The sequence below is a fragment of the Hoplias malabaricus genome, chromosome 4 (genome assembly GCF_029633855.1).
Source record: "Hoplias malabaricus isolate fHopMal1 chromosome 4, fHopMal1.hap1, whole genome shotgun sequence".
In the NCBI taxonomy this organism is placed as follows: Eukaryota; Metazoa; Chordata; class Actinopteri; order Characiformes; family Erythrinidae; genus Hoplias; species Hoplias malabaricus.
This window is the reverse complement of record NC_089803.1, coordinates 52,246,533-52,263,050: the sequence shown is the minus strand read 5'-3', so window position 1 is coordinate 52,263,050 and position 16,518 is coordinate 52,246,533. Positions and strand designations below refer to the sequence as shown.

General features: G+C 39.4%; 1 protein-coding gene across 1 annotated transcript in view; it reads right to left on the bottom strand.

Annotated features, from left to right (window-relative positions):
* Nucleotides 1-4,906: 4,906 nt before the first annotated feature.
* Nucleotides 4,907-16,518, bottom strand: part of tmtc2a (transmembrane O-mannosyltransferase targeting cadherins 2a) — a 53,249-nt gene continuing 41,637 nt past the window's right edge. The window contains exons 3-12 of the mRNA XM_066668388.1: nucleotides 14,764-15,622; nucleotides 14,494-14,608; nucleotides 13,580-13,665; nucleotides 13,143-13,327; nucleotides 11,238-11,316; nucleotides 10,845-10,966; nucleotides 9,450-9,531; nucleotides 8,643-8,757; nucleotides 8,468-8,531; nucleotides 4,907-6,070 (exon numbers count right to left, since the gene is read on the bottom strand). Of these exons, the coding sequence (XP_066524485.1) occupies nucleotides 5,891-6,070; nucleotides 8,468-8,531; nucleotides 8,643-8,757; nucleotides 9,450-9,531; nucleotides 10,845-10,966; nucleotides 11,238-11,316; nucleotides 13,143-13,327; nucleotides 13,580-13,665; nucleotides 14,494-14,608; nucleotides 14,764-15,622 (1,887 nt within the window). The 3' untranslated portion in view covers nucleotides 4,907-5,890. The remainder of the gene's footprint in view (nucleotides 6,071-8,467; nucleotides 8,532-8,642; nucleotides 8,758-9,449; nucleotides 9,532-10,844; nucleotides 10,967-11,237; nucleotides 11,317-13,142; nucleotides 13,328-13,579; nucleotides 13,666-14,493; nucleotides 14,609-14,763; nucleotides 15,623-16,518) is intronic.

Below are 16,518 nucleotides of genomic sequence, written 5' to 3'. Positions count from 1 at the left end.
AAATTCACCAACAACTAGGAGACTGTCTTCAGAGAGAGGAAACACTCCAGTGGAGACGGGCTTTAATGCTGTACCTGCACACAACTGATCCATGCACTGATAAACACAGGTAAACAACTCATGAATATCAAATAATCTGAGTTATAATATAATATAGATATGCAGAAATGCAAGTTAATTATTCATGAATCCTTATAATAAGCTCAAATATATATTCTTAGACTAGTTTGAAGTGAGGGTGCGACATGTAGTGTCTCTGTCACACAGCTCCACGGTCCTAGGGTTGTGGATTCAAGCCCTGGGTGACTGTGAGGAGTTTGGTGTGTTCTCCCTGTGTCTGCATGGGTTTCCTCCAGTTTCCTCCCATGGTCCAAAAACACACATTGGTAGGTGGATTGGCTACACAAAAGAAATTTAAATAAATGAATGAATGAGTTGTCTGAAGTGAAGGAGTGATATATTTTTGTCACATTGTGTAAAATTATACTGATTATAAATACATGTATAAATGTTTATACTAATGTAGAAAATGTAATAATATGTTTTAATGACTTCAATATTCTGTGTTAATTGTCACATATATTAGAGTCTTACCAAACCAGTGAATCACCTAGTAATTACTTTTCGCCACAAGATGACAGCAGAGGATTCCTAATATCAGTGAAATCAAGCCCTTGCCAAACAATGTGGCCAAATGTTTGTGGACAGTAGTTTAGCGTCCTGTATTTTACATTCAATTTGAATTAGTTTTAAAATGTACGTGTCTGAATAAGATTGTTTCAATAAATTTGCAAGACATTGTGGCTTGAATATCAGAAATCCCTTAATATTGTCTTTTCACATTGTACAAAAACTTTTTATCAAAGAAAAGTTAGGATATTTTGTAAAATGCAAATAAAGGAATACATACAGAAATGTGTGATTCATTGATTCTCTTTAAGATCTGACCAACTCGATTGTATTGTGTAAATATAAATTAATGTTGGATTTGATACGTGCTGCAACACACTCCAAAATTGGAACGTTTAAAGTCCATTGTTATTTTAGCAAGAAAATGCAGCGCCTCATTAAATGCTACAACAACATAATTTGCAGTATATATCCGTCTTCTGGGGCGGCACGGTGGTGCAGCAGGTGGTGTCGCAGTCACACAGCTCCGGGGACCTGGAGGTTGTGGGTTCGATTCCCGCCCCGGGTGACTGTCTGTGAGGAGTTTGTGTGTTCTCCCCGTGTCTGCGTGGGTTTCCGCCCGGTGCTCCGGGTTCCTCCCACAGTCCAAAAACACACGTTGCAGGTGGATTGGCGACTCAAAAGAGTGAGTGAATGTGTGTGTGTGTCTGTGTTGCCCTGTGAAGGACTGGCGCCCCCTCCAGGGTGTATTTCCGCCTTGCGCCCAATGATTCCAGGTAGGCTCTGGACCCCCCGCGACCCTAAATTGGATAAGCGGTTACAGATAATGAATGGATGGATATCCGTCTTCTATGGCACATCATGAAGAGGCGAATCTGGACATACCTCTGAGCTGCTGAAGTCTTGTATCAAGCCAGAATGGGCAAAAATAAAGCTTTAACAATTAGTATCCTCTGCTCCAAAATAATTTAAGGGTATAATTAGGAAAGGTAATGTAATCCTTAATGTGTTTAGCGAAAATTCAATTTCTTTGTGCTTTTGTAAGGTAAATAATGTTAGATTTTCATTTGGGCTGAAACATCAGGAATATCTCCATTAAATGTTTTCCCAGCAAAAATAAGCATGATTTTGTTAATGAAATTATTAAAAGTGCTTAAATTGTGATTTCTTCAGATAATATATTTTTACTCATATTCTAAGGTTAAATTAAATTTAAAAAGCTAAGTTTAAAAAAGGCTTACATTTATGATTTCTTCAAATAATATATTTTTACTCATATATTCATGTCAACTATTTTATTTTGACAAAATAAATTCTAACTGACAAATGTGGCTAGAATGACAGTATCCAGCAGGTAAAAATGGAACAAATCCGCTTTTGTTTGTCCTGCTGTTCACACTGTCTTTATAACTTCACCTACAGGGGGTGGACAATGAAACTGAAACACCTGTTATTGTAGTGTGGGAGGGTTCATGGCTAAATTGGACCAGCCTGGTGGACAATCTTCATTAATTGCACATTGCACCAGTAAGAGCAGAGTTCGATTAGCAGAGGGTAAGAGCACAGTTTTGCTCAAAATATTGCAATGCACACAGCATTATGTGTGACATACCAGAGTTCAAAAGAGGACAAATTATTGGTGCACGTCTTGCTGGCGCATCTGTGACCAAGACAGCAAGTCTTTGTGATGTATCAAGAGCCACGGTATCCAGGGTAATGTCAGCATACCACCAGGAAGGACGAAACACATCCAACAGGATTAACTGTGGACACAAGAGGAAGCTGTCCGAAAGGGATGTTCTGGTGCTGACCCGGATTGTATCCAAAAAACATAACACCACGGCTGCCCAAATCACAGCAGAATTAAATGTGCACCTCAACTCTCCTGTTTCCACCAGAACTGTCTGTCGGGAGCTCCACAGGGTCGATATACATGGCCGGGCTGCTGTAGCCAAACCTTTGGTCACTCATGCCAATGCCAAACGTCGGTTTCAATGGTGCAAGGAGCGCAAATCTTGGGCTGTGGACAATGTGAAACATGTATTGTTCTCTGATGAGTCCACCTTTACTGTTTTCCCCACATCCGGGAGAGTTACGGTGTGGAGAAGCCCCAAAGAAGCATACCACCAGACTGTTGCATGCCCAGAGTGAAGCATGGGGGTGGATCAGTGATGGTTTGGGCTGCCGTATCATGGCATTCCCTTGGCCCAATACTTGTGCTAGATGGGCGCGTCATTCCCAAGGATCAATGTGTTTCGTGGATAGATTTGACTGTAATGGGCCAGTTTCTGCAACCATTCTGGAGGACCATGTGCATCCAATGGTTCAAACACTGTGTCCTGAAGGCGGTGCCGTGTATCAGGACGACAATGCACCAATACACACAGCAAGACTGGTGAAAGACTGGTTTGATGAACATGAAAGTGAAGTTGAACATCTCCCATGGCCTGCACAGTCACCAGATATAAATACTATTGAGCCACTTTGGGGTGTTTTGGAGGAGCGAGTCAGGAAACGTTTTCCTCCACCAGCATCACGTAGAGACCTGGCCACTATCCTGCAAGAAGAATGGCTTCAAATCCCTCTGACCACTGTGCAGGACTTGTGTATGTCATTCCCAAGACGAACTGACGCTGTATTGGCCGCAAAAGGAGGCCCTACACCGTACTAATAAATTATTGTGGTCTAAAACCAAGGGTTTCAGTTTCATTGTCCAACCCCTGTATATCTGGCATCAGTGTGCATCACCCGCATGCGCAAAGGACGATGCTTCAGGCGAAATGTCCATCTGTTTCATACAAAGTACTTTACCTTTTGAAATGAAGGAATGGGACAGGACTGTGCAGCGCTGTATCACAAAAACCTCCATTTTCTTTATTCCATACGAGCTTCATGTTAAAAACAGAGTATTAATTAAAGACTTTAGAGAATATTAAAACGTGAACGGATGTTTCACTCCAAATGTCCCGGGTCTCTCACGAACACGACCCAGACAGCGAGCATATATCGGTCCACTGGCATAAAAAGGCTGGCACACCACTGACTGTAGACCACAGTCCACCATCGGACCACTCAGATTACTGTCCTGTACAGGATATGACTAATTTTTATCTCCTCAGATTTTAAATTTACAGACTTTTATTCTAGAAAACAAACTAATATAAATATTACCAACAACTATGAGAGATATAATGAGTATAAGCCTGATATAATATGATTATGCTGAAAATGTTGACACTGTGCTGATTTACTAATCTTATTCATAAAGGATAACAAAAAGAACCTAATGAAGGAATAAAATGTAAATTGGACTGTGAATGGAAAAGTGCTAAAATGTGGCATTTTGTCTAAAATTCTGTTTAATCACCAGCAGTCTGCCCAGAAAACACTGTGCAAAACACTAGTGGACCATCCTTGCTATCAGGGGAGGTCTCCAAAGAGAAACAAGGAGTTAGTTTTTCAATTTTTAAAAAATGAAAATGGTTTAACTTTGCCATTTCCACAACCTAAACACCTCAATTGTCCGGAGATTATTCTCAGCAGCCAGAGTGATGTCAAAGTCACATGAATTCCGATCTGACCGTTCAGACCGAGTCGCATTGCCACAGATCGGATATGGATCGGATCTCAATACCACATATGAAAGTGGCCCAACTATTATTTTAAAAAGTCAAATTCAATGCGATTTGTGCTGTTCACACAGACCCACAAACAACACATCTGTGTCACATATGACGAAACAGATCAGATTAGGGCCACTTTTACCTGCTGTGCGAACATAGCCAAAGAGTGTGTTTCAGGCCTGGGTGACCCACTCTATGGAGGTTTACTTACAAAGCCAGACTGGCTTACTTACTTGAATCAGACTGGCTAACATCATAAAAAACTAAATAGCATGCAATAAAATGTCTCCTCTGTTCTGCACAGAAAACAATTTCCTGCTCTGGGGACTTTCTCCTCATCCATCGGTCCCTAAGTAGCCTAAATCCATGATGTTAAATTTCTCACTTGACACCAATTTTCACTGATTATTATAAAAAATAAACCAACTCTGAATTACATAGAAAATATCAGAGTATATAAAAAACCGTAGATCATTTTCCTGTTTGTCTATCAAGGGCTGCCGTACCAATGTGTGTTTCGTGGATAGATTTGACTCTAATGGGCCAGTTTCTGCAAGAACAGTTTTATTACAGTTGTTTACATATTTCTTTTTTTGCCATCTCTCCTCTGACCCATGCCCCCCCCTGCAATTCCATCACACCCCACTAATGTGTGTCCCACAGTGAATACTCCCGCTACAGAGGATATTACTTTTTCCACATAGAACCTGCAGTTTAATCAGAAGTGTTCGGTTTTCCATTAGACTGTAATAAATAAGAAACAAACATAATTGCCATCACACTCTCAACTTCATCCCTCACAGTGAGACGACACAGTTCTACTGAAATAAACTCAACTGAAAGTGTCAATTCTTGCTTCAAATCTAAGAAAGATAAATTAATAAATATGAAAATCCTTATGTTGCAGATAATAATAATAATAATAAATAATGATAATAATGTCACAAATATCATTAATATAAAAAAAATGTCTGTATGATTTAGTACTCCTAAACTGAACATGACAGCTGTCTGTGATATTTGAGACACAAGATGCATAAAAAAATATATCAAATAATACATATGTAATAAATTAAATGTTTTTATATGACAACACTGTGATAGTACATAAAACATTTCTGAAATAATTTCTCACTGGATTCAGTGCATCCTGTTCGTGGTAGAGTTTTTAAGAATTAAATGTGAAATATTCCACTGAAGTTCAAGTTCTTTCTGTTCACAGTGAAGCATGTTTTCAGGTAATCAGTGTTTACGTGATCTGCAAATACATTCCCGAAACTCCTGACCAGCCATAAAACTGACAGGTATGGCCTCTAGCAATTTCCTCCATCTGTTTCCACTATCCTTCTCAGTGGACAGTCATGGAAGTGCAGTACTGAAGTTTAAGTTATTGACACTTCTACTGATCCTGTCTGTGATTAGGGGGTACTGCGGATGTCTTCAAACCAAAGCCAGTAATGAAAGCCACAGTTCTCCATGGGTCAAACACTCTGACCCATATAAGCTGCTTCTTCTCTAAAGCCCGTTCTGCTGATTCTTGTCACACATCACCAACGCCGTCCACATCAGAAGAGCACAAGCAACAGACCCTTACTTCCAATCACCTGCTTCTGGAGGAGAGGTCACCTAAAGCAAGGTCAGGATTCTGTGTCCCTAAAACCCTGTTTCTGTTTGACATTCCAGAGTTTGCGTAGATTAGACTGTGTGATCTGATCATCTGGTCTGAGCTCCAGGGCACGAAGGTACTTGGCTTCGGCTTCTTGAAGTTTCCCATTGAGGTGTAGGATGGCCCCAAGGTTCATCAGAGCAGCAGCATACTGAAAGTGTGAGAGAGGGTATCAATATCAATAAACAACACAGTAAACTTAAAATAAAAGTAGAATAAAAAACATCGGCACAAGTGTTTATACACAGACACCATATATGGGGAAGTATATTTTGTAAAATGAAATATCTGGATATATATGTGTGTATCATTCTGTGAATGACTGGCGCTCCAGGGTGTGTTCTTGCCTTGCACCCAATGATTCCAGGTAGGCTCCAGACCCACCGTGACCCTGAACTGGATAAGGGTTACCGAAAATGAATGATTGAAAAAATATCTGGATAAGTTAATTCTCAAAATTAAAGCTTTGCCAGATTTATTCTGTAAAGCCACACACTCCAAAATATTTGGGAAAGAGGAATATATACCATCAACAATAATACAACAGAGGTCCTGCTTTTGGGTCCAAAAGTGGCAAGAAACAAATGATCAAATTTAATTATTCCTGATCCAGCAGCAAAAAATCTTGGCATCATAATTGACCCGGATTTATCATTCTACCAACACATAAGCAGTTATCACTAGGATAGCTTTTTTACATCTTTGCAACATCGCCAAGGTAAGAAATGCGTTATCCCTGCAGGACGCAGAAACATTAGTACATGCCTTTATTACTTCAAGGCTTGACTACTGTAACGCACTACTGTCAGGATGCACCAGAAGAAATTTAAGTGAACTTTAACTAGTTCAAAATGCAGCAGCCAGGGTCCTCACAAAACCAGAAAATGTGAACATATCAGTCCAGTTCTATCATCACTCCATTGGCTGCTGGTTAAATTCTGTATCAATCGCAAAATTCTATTATTGATGTATAAAGCTCTACATGGGCTCACTCCTGAATACCTTCAAGATGTTATTTCCTATTATGAGCCTCCATGATTACTCAGATCACAGAGAACTGGACTTTTTATAGTTCCCAGAACTCAGAAGGCCTCAGCTGGGGGAAGAGCTTTTTCTTATAAAGCCTCCAATTCTGGAATGATCTTCCATTTAGTTTAGCTTTTGGTAGTTAATGCTCCCCCATAGATAAAGGCGGCAGATCCAGGGATCTATGGACACAGGGAATTATAGTAAACTGAGACGCTGGTTCTGTCGTCCTGCCATTCGCACGCAATTATTCAGGTTTGTCAATGTTCCAGGATGCTCTCATGTCTGTGTGGGAAAGAACCAAGGTTTCCTGGCTTTCTCTCCAGGGGGTTTTTACATTTCATGTCAAAACTTTGTCTTTAACGAGATTCTGTGAAGCTGCTTTGTGACAGCATCTGTTCTAAAAAGCACTATACAAGTAAATTTGATTTGATTTGATTTGTTATAACCATAACATTGCATTACCTTTTCCTTAAATAACACTTTTTAATTGTTTGACTAATGAAGATACAATTTGTTGCTATTAAAATATTATTGCATGATTAAAGACTTCAGTTGCTCAACAGTCGATGGTTGCTGTTGTGTTCTCCTCTTCATGATGTGTCCAATCATGGCCTTCCTAGAAAGTTCTGTCCATTTGGTGGCATAATGTGTATCACTTAAGTTGCAGTGCACTGAGCACCGAAGCACCACTATAACAAGACAGATGTTGGCTTTTACACATTTTGCCAGTCTGAGGGTCCCTTGTATGTATTTGGCACAGAGAAGTTTACAACCATTTTTCCTGAATACACACTAAAACGTGGGCTCATCTGACCACACATTTCCACTTTCAGACCATCGGAGTTAAGCCTGGAGCCAGAGAACCCAGCGGTGTTGCTGTCTAGAATGGGTGAATTGTTTTCTCATTGTAAAATAGAGTGTCAGGTTGCATTTCTTGATGCAGCAATGGGCATTATTAAGAAACAATGGTTTCAAAAGGCTCTTAAGCTCATGTGACTGTATAATAATACTACGATCATTTCTCAAGCAGTGCCAAGAGCTTGAAGGTTGTGCACATTTTGGTCTTGTCCCAGACTGACATTCCTCTGGATTTCCTAAATCTCTGCACTATAGTTCATACAGTAGACTGTGAAACACCCAAATTCTTGGCTGGTTTGGACAATTCTCTCACAAAATTTGGCACAGAATTGTGAGCCACTAGCAATCTTTGCTTGAAAAAGCTGAGCCTTTGATGTATGCTCCTGTTACATTCTCCTGCTGATGTGTTATTTATGTGTAAACTTGAATATTCTATACACTTTTCACACTTATATTGCCCTGTCCCCAACTGTCCAAAAAATTGGAATGGGGATTATCCTGTATTACACATGAAATATAAACAATACAATGTGATGTAAGACATTAGGCATATATCTGTCTAGACTGTTTAGCAAGAATGAAATACAAGTATTGTAAATAATGTTTTTTAATAGCATCTTTAAAGTGAATGAACCTGAATGAAATGTTATGAAAGACTTACATCTGGTCTTATATCTGCTGCCTTCTTATAATATCTTTCAGCTGCCTCGTTCTGACTGGCCTGCCTGAAGACACAAGAATAAAAAAAATCCTGGAATTAAGACTAGCAAATATTAGCTAAATCTGACATGCTGGTTTGTCATCTCTCTCTCTCTATCTCACACACACACACACACCTGAGCATATGAGCTGCACTAAAAACTACATCAAACTCAGAGCTTTCGAGTTCAGCAGCCTTTTCCGCCATCACAGCAGCTTCATTTACACGAGATTGTTCCAGTAAAAACTGACCTGGGTAGAGACAGAGAGACCAACGTACACATGTTACATTTCAGCATTATACTCTGCATAAAATAGGAATTAAATTATAATAAAAAGTGGTACTTATAAGAACACAAGTTAAGATTTGGTATATTTGCTGCTGGGCTCCCTCTACATTTGTAGAGTGTAATTCACATTTAAAGCATTGTCCTGTAATCAAAGCGGGGATTGAGGGAATGGGGAGGGAGTGGGGGTGGATTCCTGTCCTCCTCCAAAAGTTACATAGTGTATGTAATACATAAGTATTTGAATCTGAATTTTGAATATTTGAATTGAACATTTGATAAACTTGAATTTTTGAGGTAATGAAATATATGCAGACATATATAATTCAAATTTCATATATATATATATATTCAAAATTCAGATTTAAATACTTATGTCATTGATTCAGCTCCATATAAAAGCTCTATTCTCCCTATTACAGATAAGTGAAGCATCATAATCATTTTGAAGCTGTCATTTTAAGGTAACAGTAAATAATATCTTGTGTTCATTTAAGGGTAAAATAGTAGGCCACTGAGTCAAAAGAATCAATAAATTACACTGTTGTTTATTTATAGAGAAAGTCATCATTCGTATTCCGAATAAAAACATCTAGAAAAAAGAACTATGTCCTGTGATCCAATTTGGAGAGATCATGGGGTGATGAAGGCTATTACCATAGTGCATGTAACAGTTTCCCTTGGTGGGTTCCAGCTCTATGGCCTTCAGTAAATAATGCTCTGCTTCTTTGGTCTGACCCTATGGGAGAGATCACATCACATAAGAATTCACATAAGAATCACAGCTGAAAAACTGAGACCAAGGTCATTGTTTTCTGAATCAGTTCACAGTCATCATGTTTCAGATTAGTTGGAATAAATGGTTCAAGAAAAAGTCTAAATTTCTAAATTCTAAATTTCATTTTGGGCGGTGTGGTGGTGTAACAAGTAGTGTTACTGCCACACAGCTCCAGGGTTCTTGGGTTGTGGGTTCAATCCCTCAGGTCATTGTCTGTGAGGAGTTTGGTGTGTTCTCCCTGTCGGTGTGGGTTTCCTCTGGGTACCCCGATTTCCTCCCATAATCCAAAATCACATCCATCCATCCATTATCTGTAACCGCTTATCCAATTTAGGGTCGCGGGGGGTCCAGAGCCTACCTGGAATCATCGGGCGCAAGGCGGGAATACACCCTGGAGGGGACGCCAATCCTTCACAGGGCAACACAGACACACACACATTCACTACGGACACTTTCGAGTCGCCAATCCACCTGCAACGTGTGTTTTTGGACTGTGGGAGGAAACCGGAGCACCCGGAGGAAACCCACGCGGACACGGGGAGAACACACCAACTCCTCACAGACAGTCACCTGGAGCAGGAATCGAACCCACAACCTCCAGGCCCCTGGAGCTGTGTGACTGCGACACTACCTGCTGCGCCACCGTGCCGCCCCCAAAATCACATGCTTTACTTAAATGCTTAGAATTCCTATCTTCCAGTTAATGCTTGGTAGCTGAGAACATTTATAGAGCAAAAAGTTAGACTCTTAAAACGCATAGTACAGCCAAAGCCAGAGATGATGACACCTGGAATCAATAAAGGAAATACATAATTGCATTTAAGTTGTTGAGGAGTAATATCATGTTTGAGTAAATTCATTATTGGGCTGGCAGGGACCCAACAAAAACATTGGTGAACAATGAGGTTGAGTGCCTGTATTCTTTACTAGTTGTGACCAGAATCAAGCCAAAATGTGATTACACAGAGGAAATAGGAGAAATAAATCAGCTCTGTCCATATTTTTGACCTCCTACACAATGACATTTAGCATATGAGATAGAACAGGATACTTCTCAGTGGAATGGAGAGAAAGTGGATGACAGAGGGCTGAAAGTAGAGAGAGTATCCTAAATAAAAGCCAAGAAAAAATAAGAATGATACGTAAACATACACAGCTTTCACCACATGAGAAGATCGTATACTGACCCATCTGTAATGTAATTGCTCAAACAGATGCTCACTGCCAAGTCTGTAATCTGTTAGCTTCAGAAAAATGACAGGCAAAGGACTCACCATGATGTAGAGAAGCTTGCCATAAGTCAGGTGGGCAGGAACATGGTCTGGTTTGGCCTTAAGTGATTCTTGGTACCAATGTCCTGCTTCTTCAAGTTTATTAAGTCTCATATAAGCCTCACCTGAAGAGGTCAAACACCAAAGGTAAAGGTTAACATTTAGAGAATCAGTTTTGAACTTAATACTTGAAACAATTAACATAACCACTGCATTAACCCTGCTGTGGAATATAGTTTAGGGTTTCTTAAGATAAGAGCCATAAAATGACATGTTTAAAATTTTTATGCACATTGACACTAATCGCTGCTGTTTGAAAACATTAATGGGTAGCATCAATATGAGATCTAACATAGATTTCATGTGAAAGCAACATGTGATCTGCTGTCAACTCACCCATCATGTTATAAAGGCTCTGAGGGGCAAACTGGCGAGGCATCACCCTCACAGCTTCTTTATACACAGACAGTGCCTCCTGAGGAACCCAAAACCGGACAAAACAATGTGACAATGTAACATCACAAAAAGTCAGTATAACACAACAGTATATGTAGAAGATTGTGGCACATAATTGGCACACATACAATTTGTAAACATTGTGCCTAATGTTTCTAATGAGTCAGGTCCCAGCTGCACATTTTCAATTATTTGCCTAAATATAGAGAACTATGTCTCAGTACTGGGATTACTTATTGCATTTCAATTTAATTAAAAAGAAATGCAAGAATGTGAGCTGTAAAGGACAGACAGACAAATGTGTTTAAAATGTCTGTTTCGCCAGAAGAACTACAAGGACCCTCAATATTGAAGCATCAACACTCGCTTCATTAATACAAAGAAAACAGTTTAAAATAGTTTGCCAAGCTTGTGTCTTCCCATAAGCTTGATGGCATCCCAAAGAATCAATGTATTAAAACTTATCAGTAATAGTAATATTAGAAATAGTAGTGACTAGTAATACTTATCAGATCACTCAAATACTTAAATATAAAATAAACTTAAAAAAGCACTATGATTCTTAAAAGTGATTACTGAAGATCAAACAGGTTTTAAGCTCATAGGTGGCCCATAAGTAGGCACAGTTGCTTTTCAGTAAAGGTTTCTGTTTCAGGTAAATACTGCTACTCAATTTTGTTGCTGCCAATATTTACAATTTGTCTTTTGTGTACTTTAACTGGTTTAGCTCAGCTTAAACATTTTAATTAATTTCTGGGCTGTAAATGCATTTATGTGGAGACCTACGGAAGTCCTGAAAGGTAAGATAAAAAAATAGTTTCTTTTTTGCCTCTATAACACACCAAAAACTATTGAAAAAACAGATTTCTATCATCTCTTATACAATTTTAACCATCAAAAACATCAACTATTTTCGTTCTTCTTCAATTTACATTTTTCTACTACTGAGATGCACCTGAAAAGTAACATATAATAAAAAATAAAATGGCTAACACTTAGTGTACCAGTGTTGAACAGATATATTTTTTGTCTTACCCTTCCAGGCTTTAAGAATTTCTGTTTTGTATTTGTTTTATTTTTCCTTTGAGGAGCTAAGCGCTAAGCGCTTGCCAGATTTGAACACAAGGGAGCAGTCCAATTCAATAGACTACCAATGCAGAGACACAAGCCATGATACCACCACAAGTGAGAACATTTTTTCCTGCTGTTCTTTATTTTATTTGATTATCTGGTCAAAACTGGTATAACACGTTTAGTATTAGCCATTTTATTTTTATTTTATGTTATGCTATGCTTCTGGTTCACCTCAGTAGTGGAAGAAAATTGAGGAAGAAACAAAAATTGATATTTTTTTGGTGGCTAAAACACCTAAGTGTACAAGTGAAACTAGACATTTTTTCATCTGTTTTTGGTGTGGTTGTACACAGAGAAAAAATAAACTGTATAGGACTCAGGAACTAGCTTTCAACATTTTTAAAGTCTTAAGTCCTTCATAGCTTTCATACAGATGCAATTGAATAATTTTAATTAACCATAAATTTAATAATTTAATTTAATAATTAAATTTTAATAAAATTTTAATAAACCATAAACTGGTTTATTCAAGGTCCACAAAGCAACTTTAGTCTTCATCTCATGTGAGTGGTGTCTTGGAAAAAAATAAATAATAACGCTTAAATACACACTTAAGTGTATGTAACTTCCCTTTTAGTGATATTCTGCTTTATCAGTATACAATACTGCATAACTGTACTGAGTGTTTATTTTGTTAATTTTCTTTATCAATCAAAGGTACACCTACAGTTAATTAAAATAATTGGCTATGGGAGCCAGATAGTACTTTACCTCCTGTTGGCCCTGTTCATGCAACAGCTTGCCCAGGTTATAAAGGCAGCTAGTGACAGAGCTTTTGTGAGCATGAGGGTCCTTAAGGTTTTCATCTGGGATCCCTGCACAGGTTTGAAATGTACGCTTGGCCCCATCTACATTTCCTTGAGACACCAGTATAATACCCGTGTTTAAATATGCAGCTGTTAAAGAGAAGACAAAAAGAACAATGGTGAGCTTAATGCAAACGGATGTACTGTACAGGAAAGTAATTATAAAGCAATTAAAGTAGAAATTAAAGTACTTTATTATCTGAGTAAGGGGTTGGGCGATGTTCATTTAGACTTAAGATACACATGTGGATAATTTAATTGCAAAAAGGCATACGCACAACTATGTTTCTGTTTGAGTACTGACTCTATTCATGAGATTCCGAAACGATATAAAGAGCTTACAAGCCAGGGTTGGCCTGCTCCCAATGGCCAGTTTGTAGTAATGCAGAGCCTCTGAGAAACGTTCACTCTCCTGAAGTAACAGACCCCTAAGTGGTAAGACAAAATATAACACATTTTGAATGTAGCACAAACAATGTAACTATTCATTCATTCATTCATTATCTGTAACCCTTATCCAGTTCAGGGTCGCGGTGGGTCCAGAGCCTACCTGGAATCATTGGGCGCAAGGCGGGGAATACACCCTGGAGGGGGCGCCAGTCCTTCACAGGTCAACACACACACACTTTTGAATCACCAATCTATCTACCAACGTGTGTTTTTGGACTGTGGGAGGAAACCGGAGCACCCGGAGGAAACCCATGTGGACACAGGGAGAACACACCAAACTCCTCAGACAGACAGTCACCCGGAGCGGGACTTGAACCCACAACCTCCAGGTCCCTGGAGCTGTGTGACTGCGACACTACCTGCTGCACCACCGTGCCGCCACAATGTAATTAGTACAAATAAAAACAGCAAGAGTTCGTATCTATGAAGAAACCACTGACTGGGAGGGCACTTAAGGGGCTTTTAGAGAGACACATGTTGCCATCAAGATGGAAAAACCTTTGTTTTGTATACAGCATGTACACTTGACTTCCTGCAGATTAGATTAGTCTTTTATTGAAAATGTAAGGCTTATTATGAAAAGGAGATTCACTACAATACACTCATCCTACAATATCTCTGACTACAATAGCTCATCCCACCTTATTTTTGTAAGTGTACCATATTATATTTACAAAATAAAATAAAAATTGGTCAGTGAAAAGACATTGTTTTTGTACATCTGCCAGTTAAATTGAGGTTCAAGGGAATTATTATGTAACAACAGTTATTAATTTGGCTTTGTGTGTGTCAGACAGAGGACTTACAGGTTGTAAAGCATGTCCGCCATGTTGCCACGATAGTACAGAGCATTTCGGTATGCTTCCTCTGCTTCTGCAATCTTCCCCTGGTTCTTCAAGACATTGCCAAGGTTACCCCAAGCTGATAGGCAAAAAGGGAGATTATTAATTATCAAAACATGCCTATATAAAAGAGCTGACCATGAAAATGTTTCTTCAAACAAAAATACAAGTGAAATAAAAGTAGAAATTGCATGCAATAACTAAAACTTCAAACTCAGCCGTCCACTCTCCTACCTTTAGCTGGATTGACAGTGATGCCAGACTTGTAGAGCATTTCCTCACTCTGCCAGTCCTTGTTCCGACACACTGTCCTGAGGCTGTAGAGCAGGAGAATGCCAGCAACACCACTGAACAGAAGCACTCTGGAGCTCCTTCGACTCACACAAACACACAAGGACCTTAGCCCCAGCGTCACCAGCAGACAAAAGCCCATACTGGGAATGTACAGCACCCTCTCGGCCACTACAAAGCCTACATAGAAAAACAAGTTGGTTGCAGGGAGGAAAGGTAAAACCAACAGACTAAGGGAAAAGACCAACATGTTCTCTCTGGAAGGCAGGGAGGCAATAGTGGGCGAAGGAAGGGGTTTCACACATCCATTTTGAGCGTTCTCAGGAAATTTCAAAGTTGTTAAGCCATTGTAGTGGTGATTGTTGTGGTGTTGATCGCCATTCATGTGACAGAGGCCATTAGTCACAGACTTTCCATTAGTGATATGAGATTTTCCATTGGACTTGTGGAAGCTGGTGGAATCTTTGTTTCTCAAGCCAGACCAAGTGAGGAGCACCAATCCTGAGTAAAACACCACTGAGAAGAAGTTTCTCCAATCAGCAACAGTTGTGATCAGCGGTATGGCATCCATGGACCAATCGAAGCTGAGGGTGTGAGGACAGAGGAGGAGCCAGGCGTTGGCTGCTGGCAGGTAGAGGAAAGTGAGGGTTCTGGTGATGATATGTGGGGAATCGGCTGCTGGGTTGTCAGAGTTGGAGAAGTTTGGAGGCTTGTTACCCATCCAATAAAGTCGGGCTGCTAGCAGCATTATTCCCCAGCAGGCCAGCCAGGCCAGGCTTACAAGCTGGCTTACATTCCTCCTCTGGAAAATATAAAAAAGCAAAAAGAATTCAAACCTATCCTAGTAATTCTGGACTTAATATATTTTAAAAAATTAAACGTCTTAAAACCTTTTCTTTTTATTACTTATACATATGTCAATATGCTTAATCATAGATATATATTGCCTCAATAATTTAAACAGATTAAGATTTTGACACATTGGCATTAGGCCTGTCACAACAGCCTTTTTTTGTGGTCAATACATAATTGTGATAAATAAGATCATCATAACTTTTGTGGCAATTTTATGCCACTGATATAGCATATATCATACCATATCGTAACAGACATACTACAGAGCGAGCCGCTAAAATATTGATGGTGTCCGTTCTTATGTAATCAAATACATGAGTAAACATAATAGACAATACTGAGCTCAGAAAGATTATTGAGGAAATGTCCCAACATTGTACAATAAGTGCATAATGTCTGGAGCACTGACCACAATAACATTTAGATAGATGGAGTTGATATTTGATCCTATGGCCAGTTTGCCTGATATGAAAGGGCAGCATTCACCTAAAATCTAATGTTAAAGAGAAAATCACATGAGTTTGACTCTTCTACAGACAAATTGGACAGAGAACAAATTTTGCTGTATGTTTTTAATTAAATTATGTTAATGTATTTTAGCGGCACGGTGGTGCAGCAGGTAGGTGTCGCAGTCACACAGCTCCAGGGACCTGGAGGTTGTGGGTTTGTTTCCCACTCCGGGTGACTGTCTGTGAGGAGTTGGTGTGTTCTCCGGGTGCTCCGGTTTCCTCCCCCAGTCCGTCCAAAAACACACGTTGGTAGGTGGATTTGCGACTCAAAAGTGTCTGTAGGTGTGTGTGTGTGAGTGAATGTGTGTATGAGTGTGTGTTGCCCTGTGAAGGA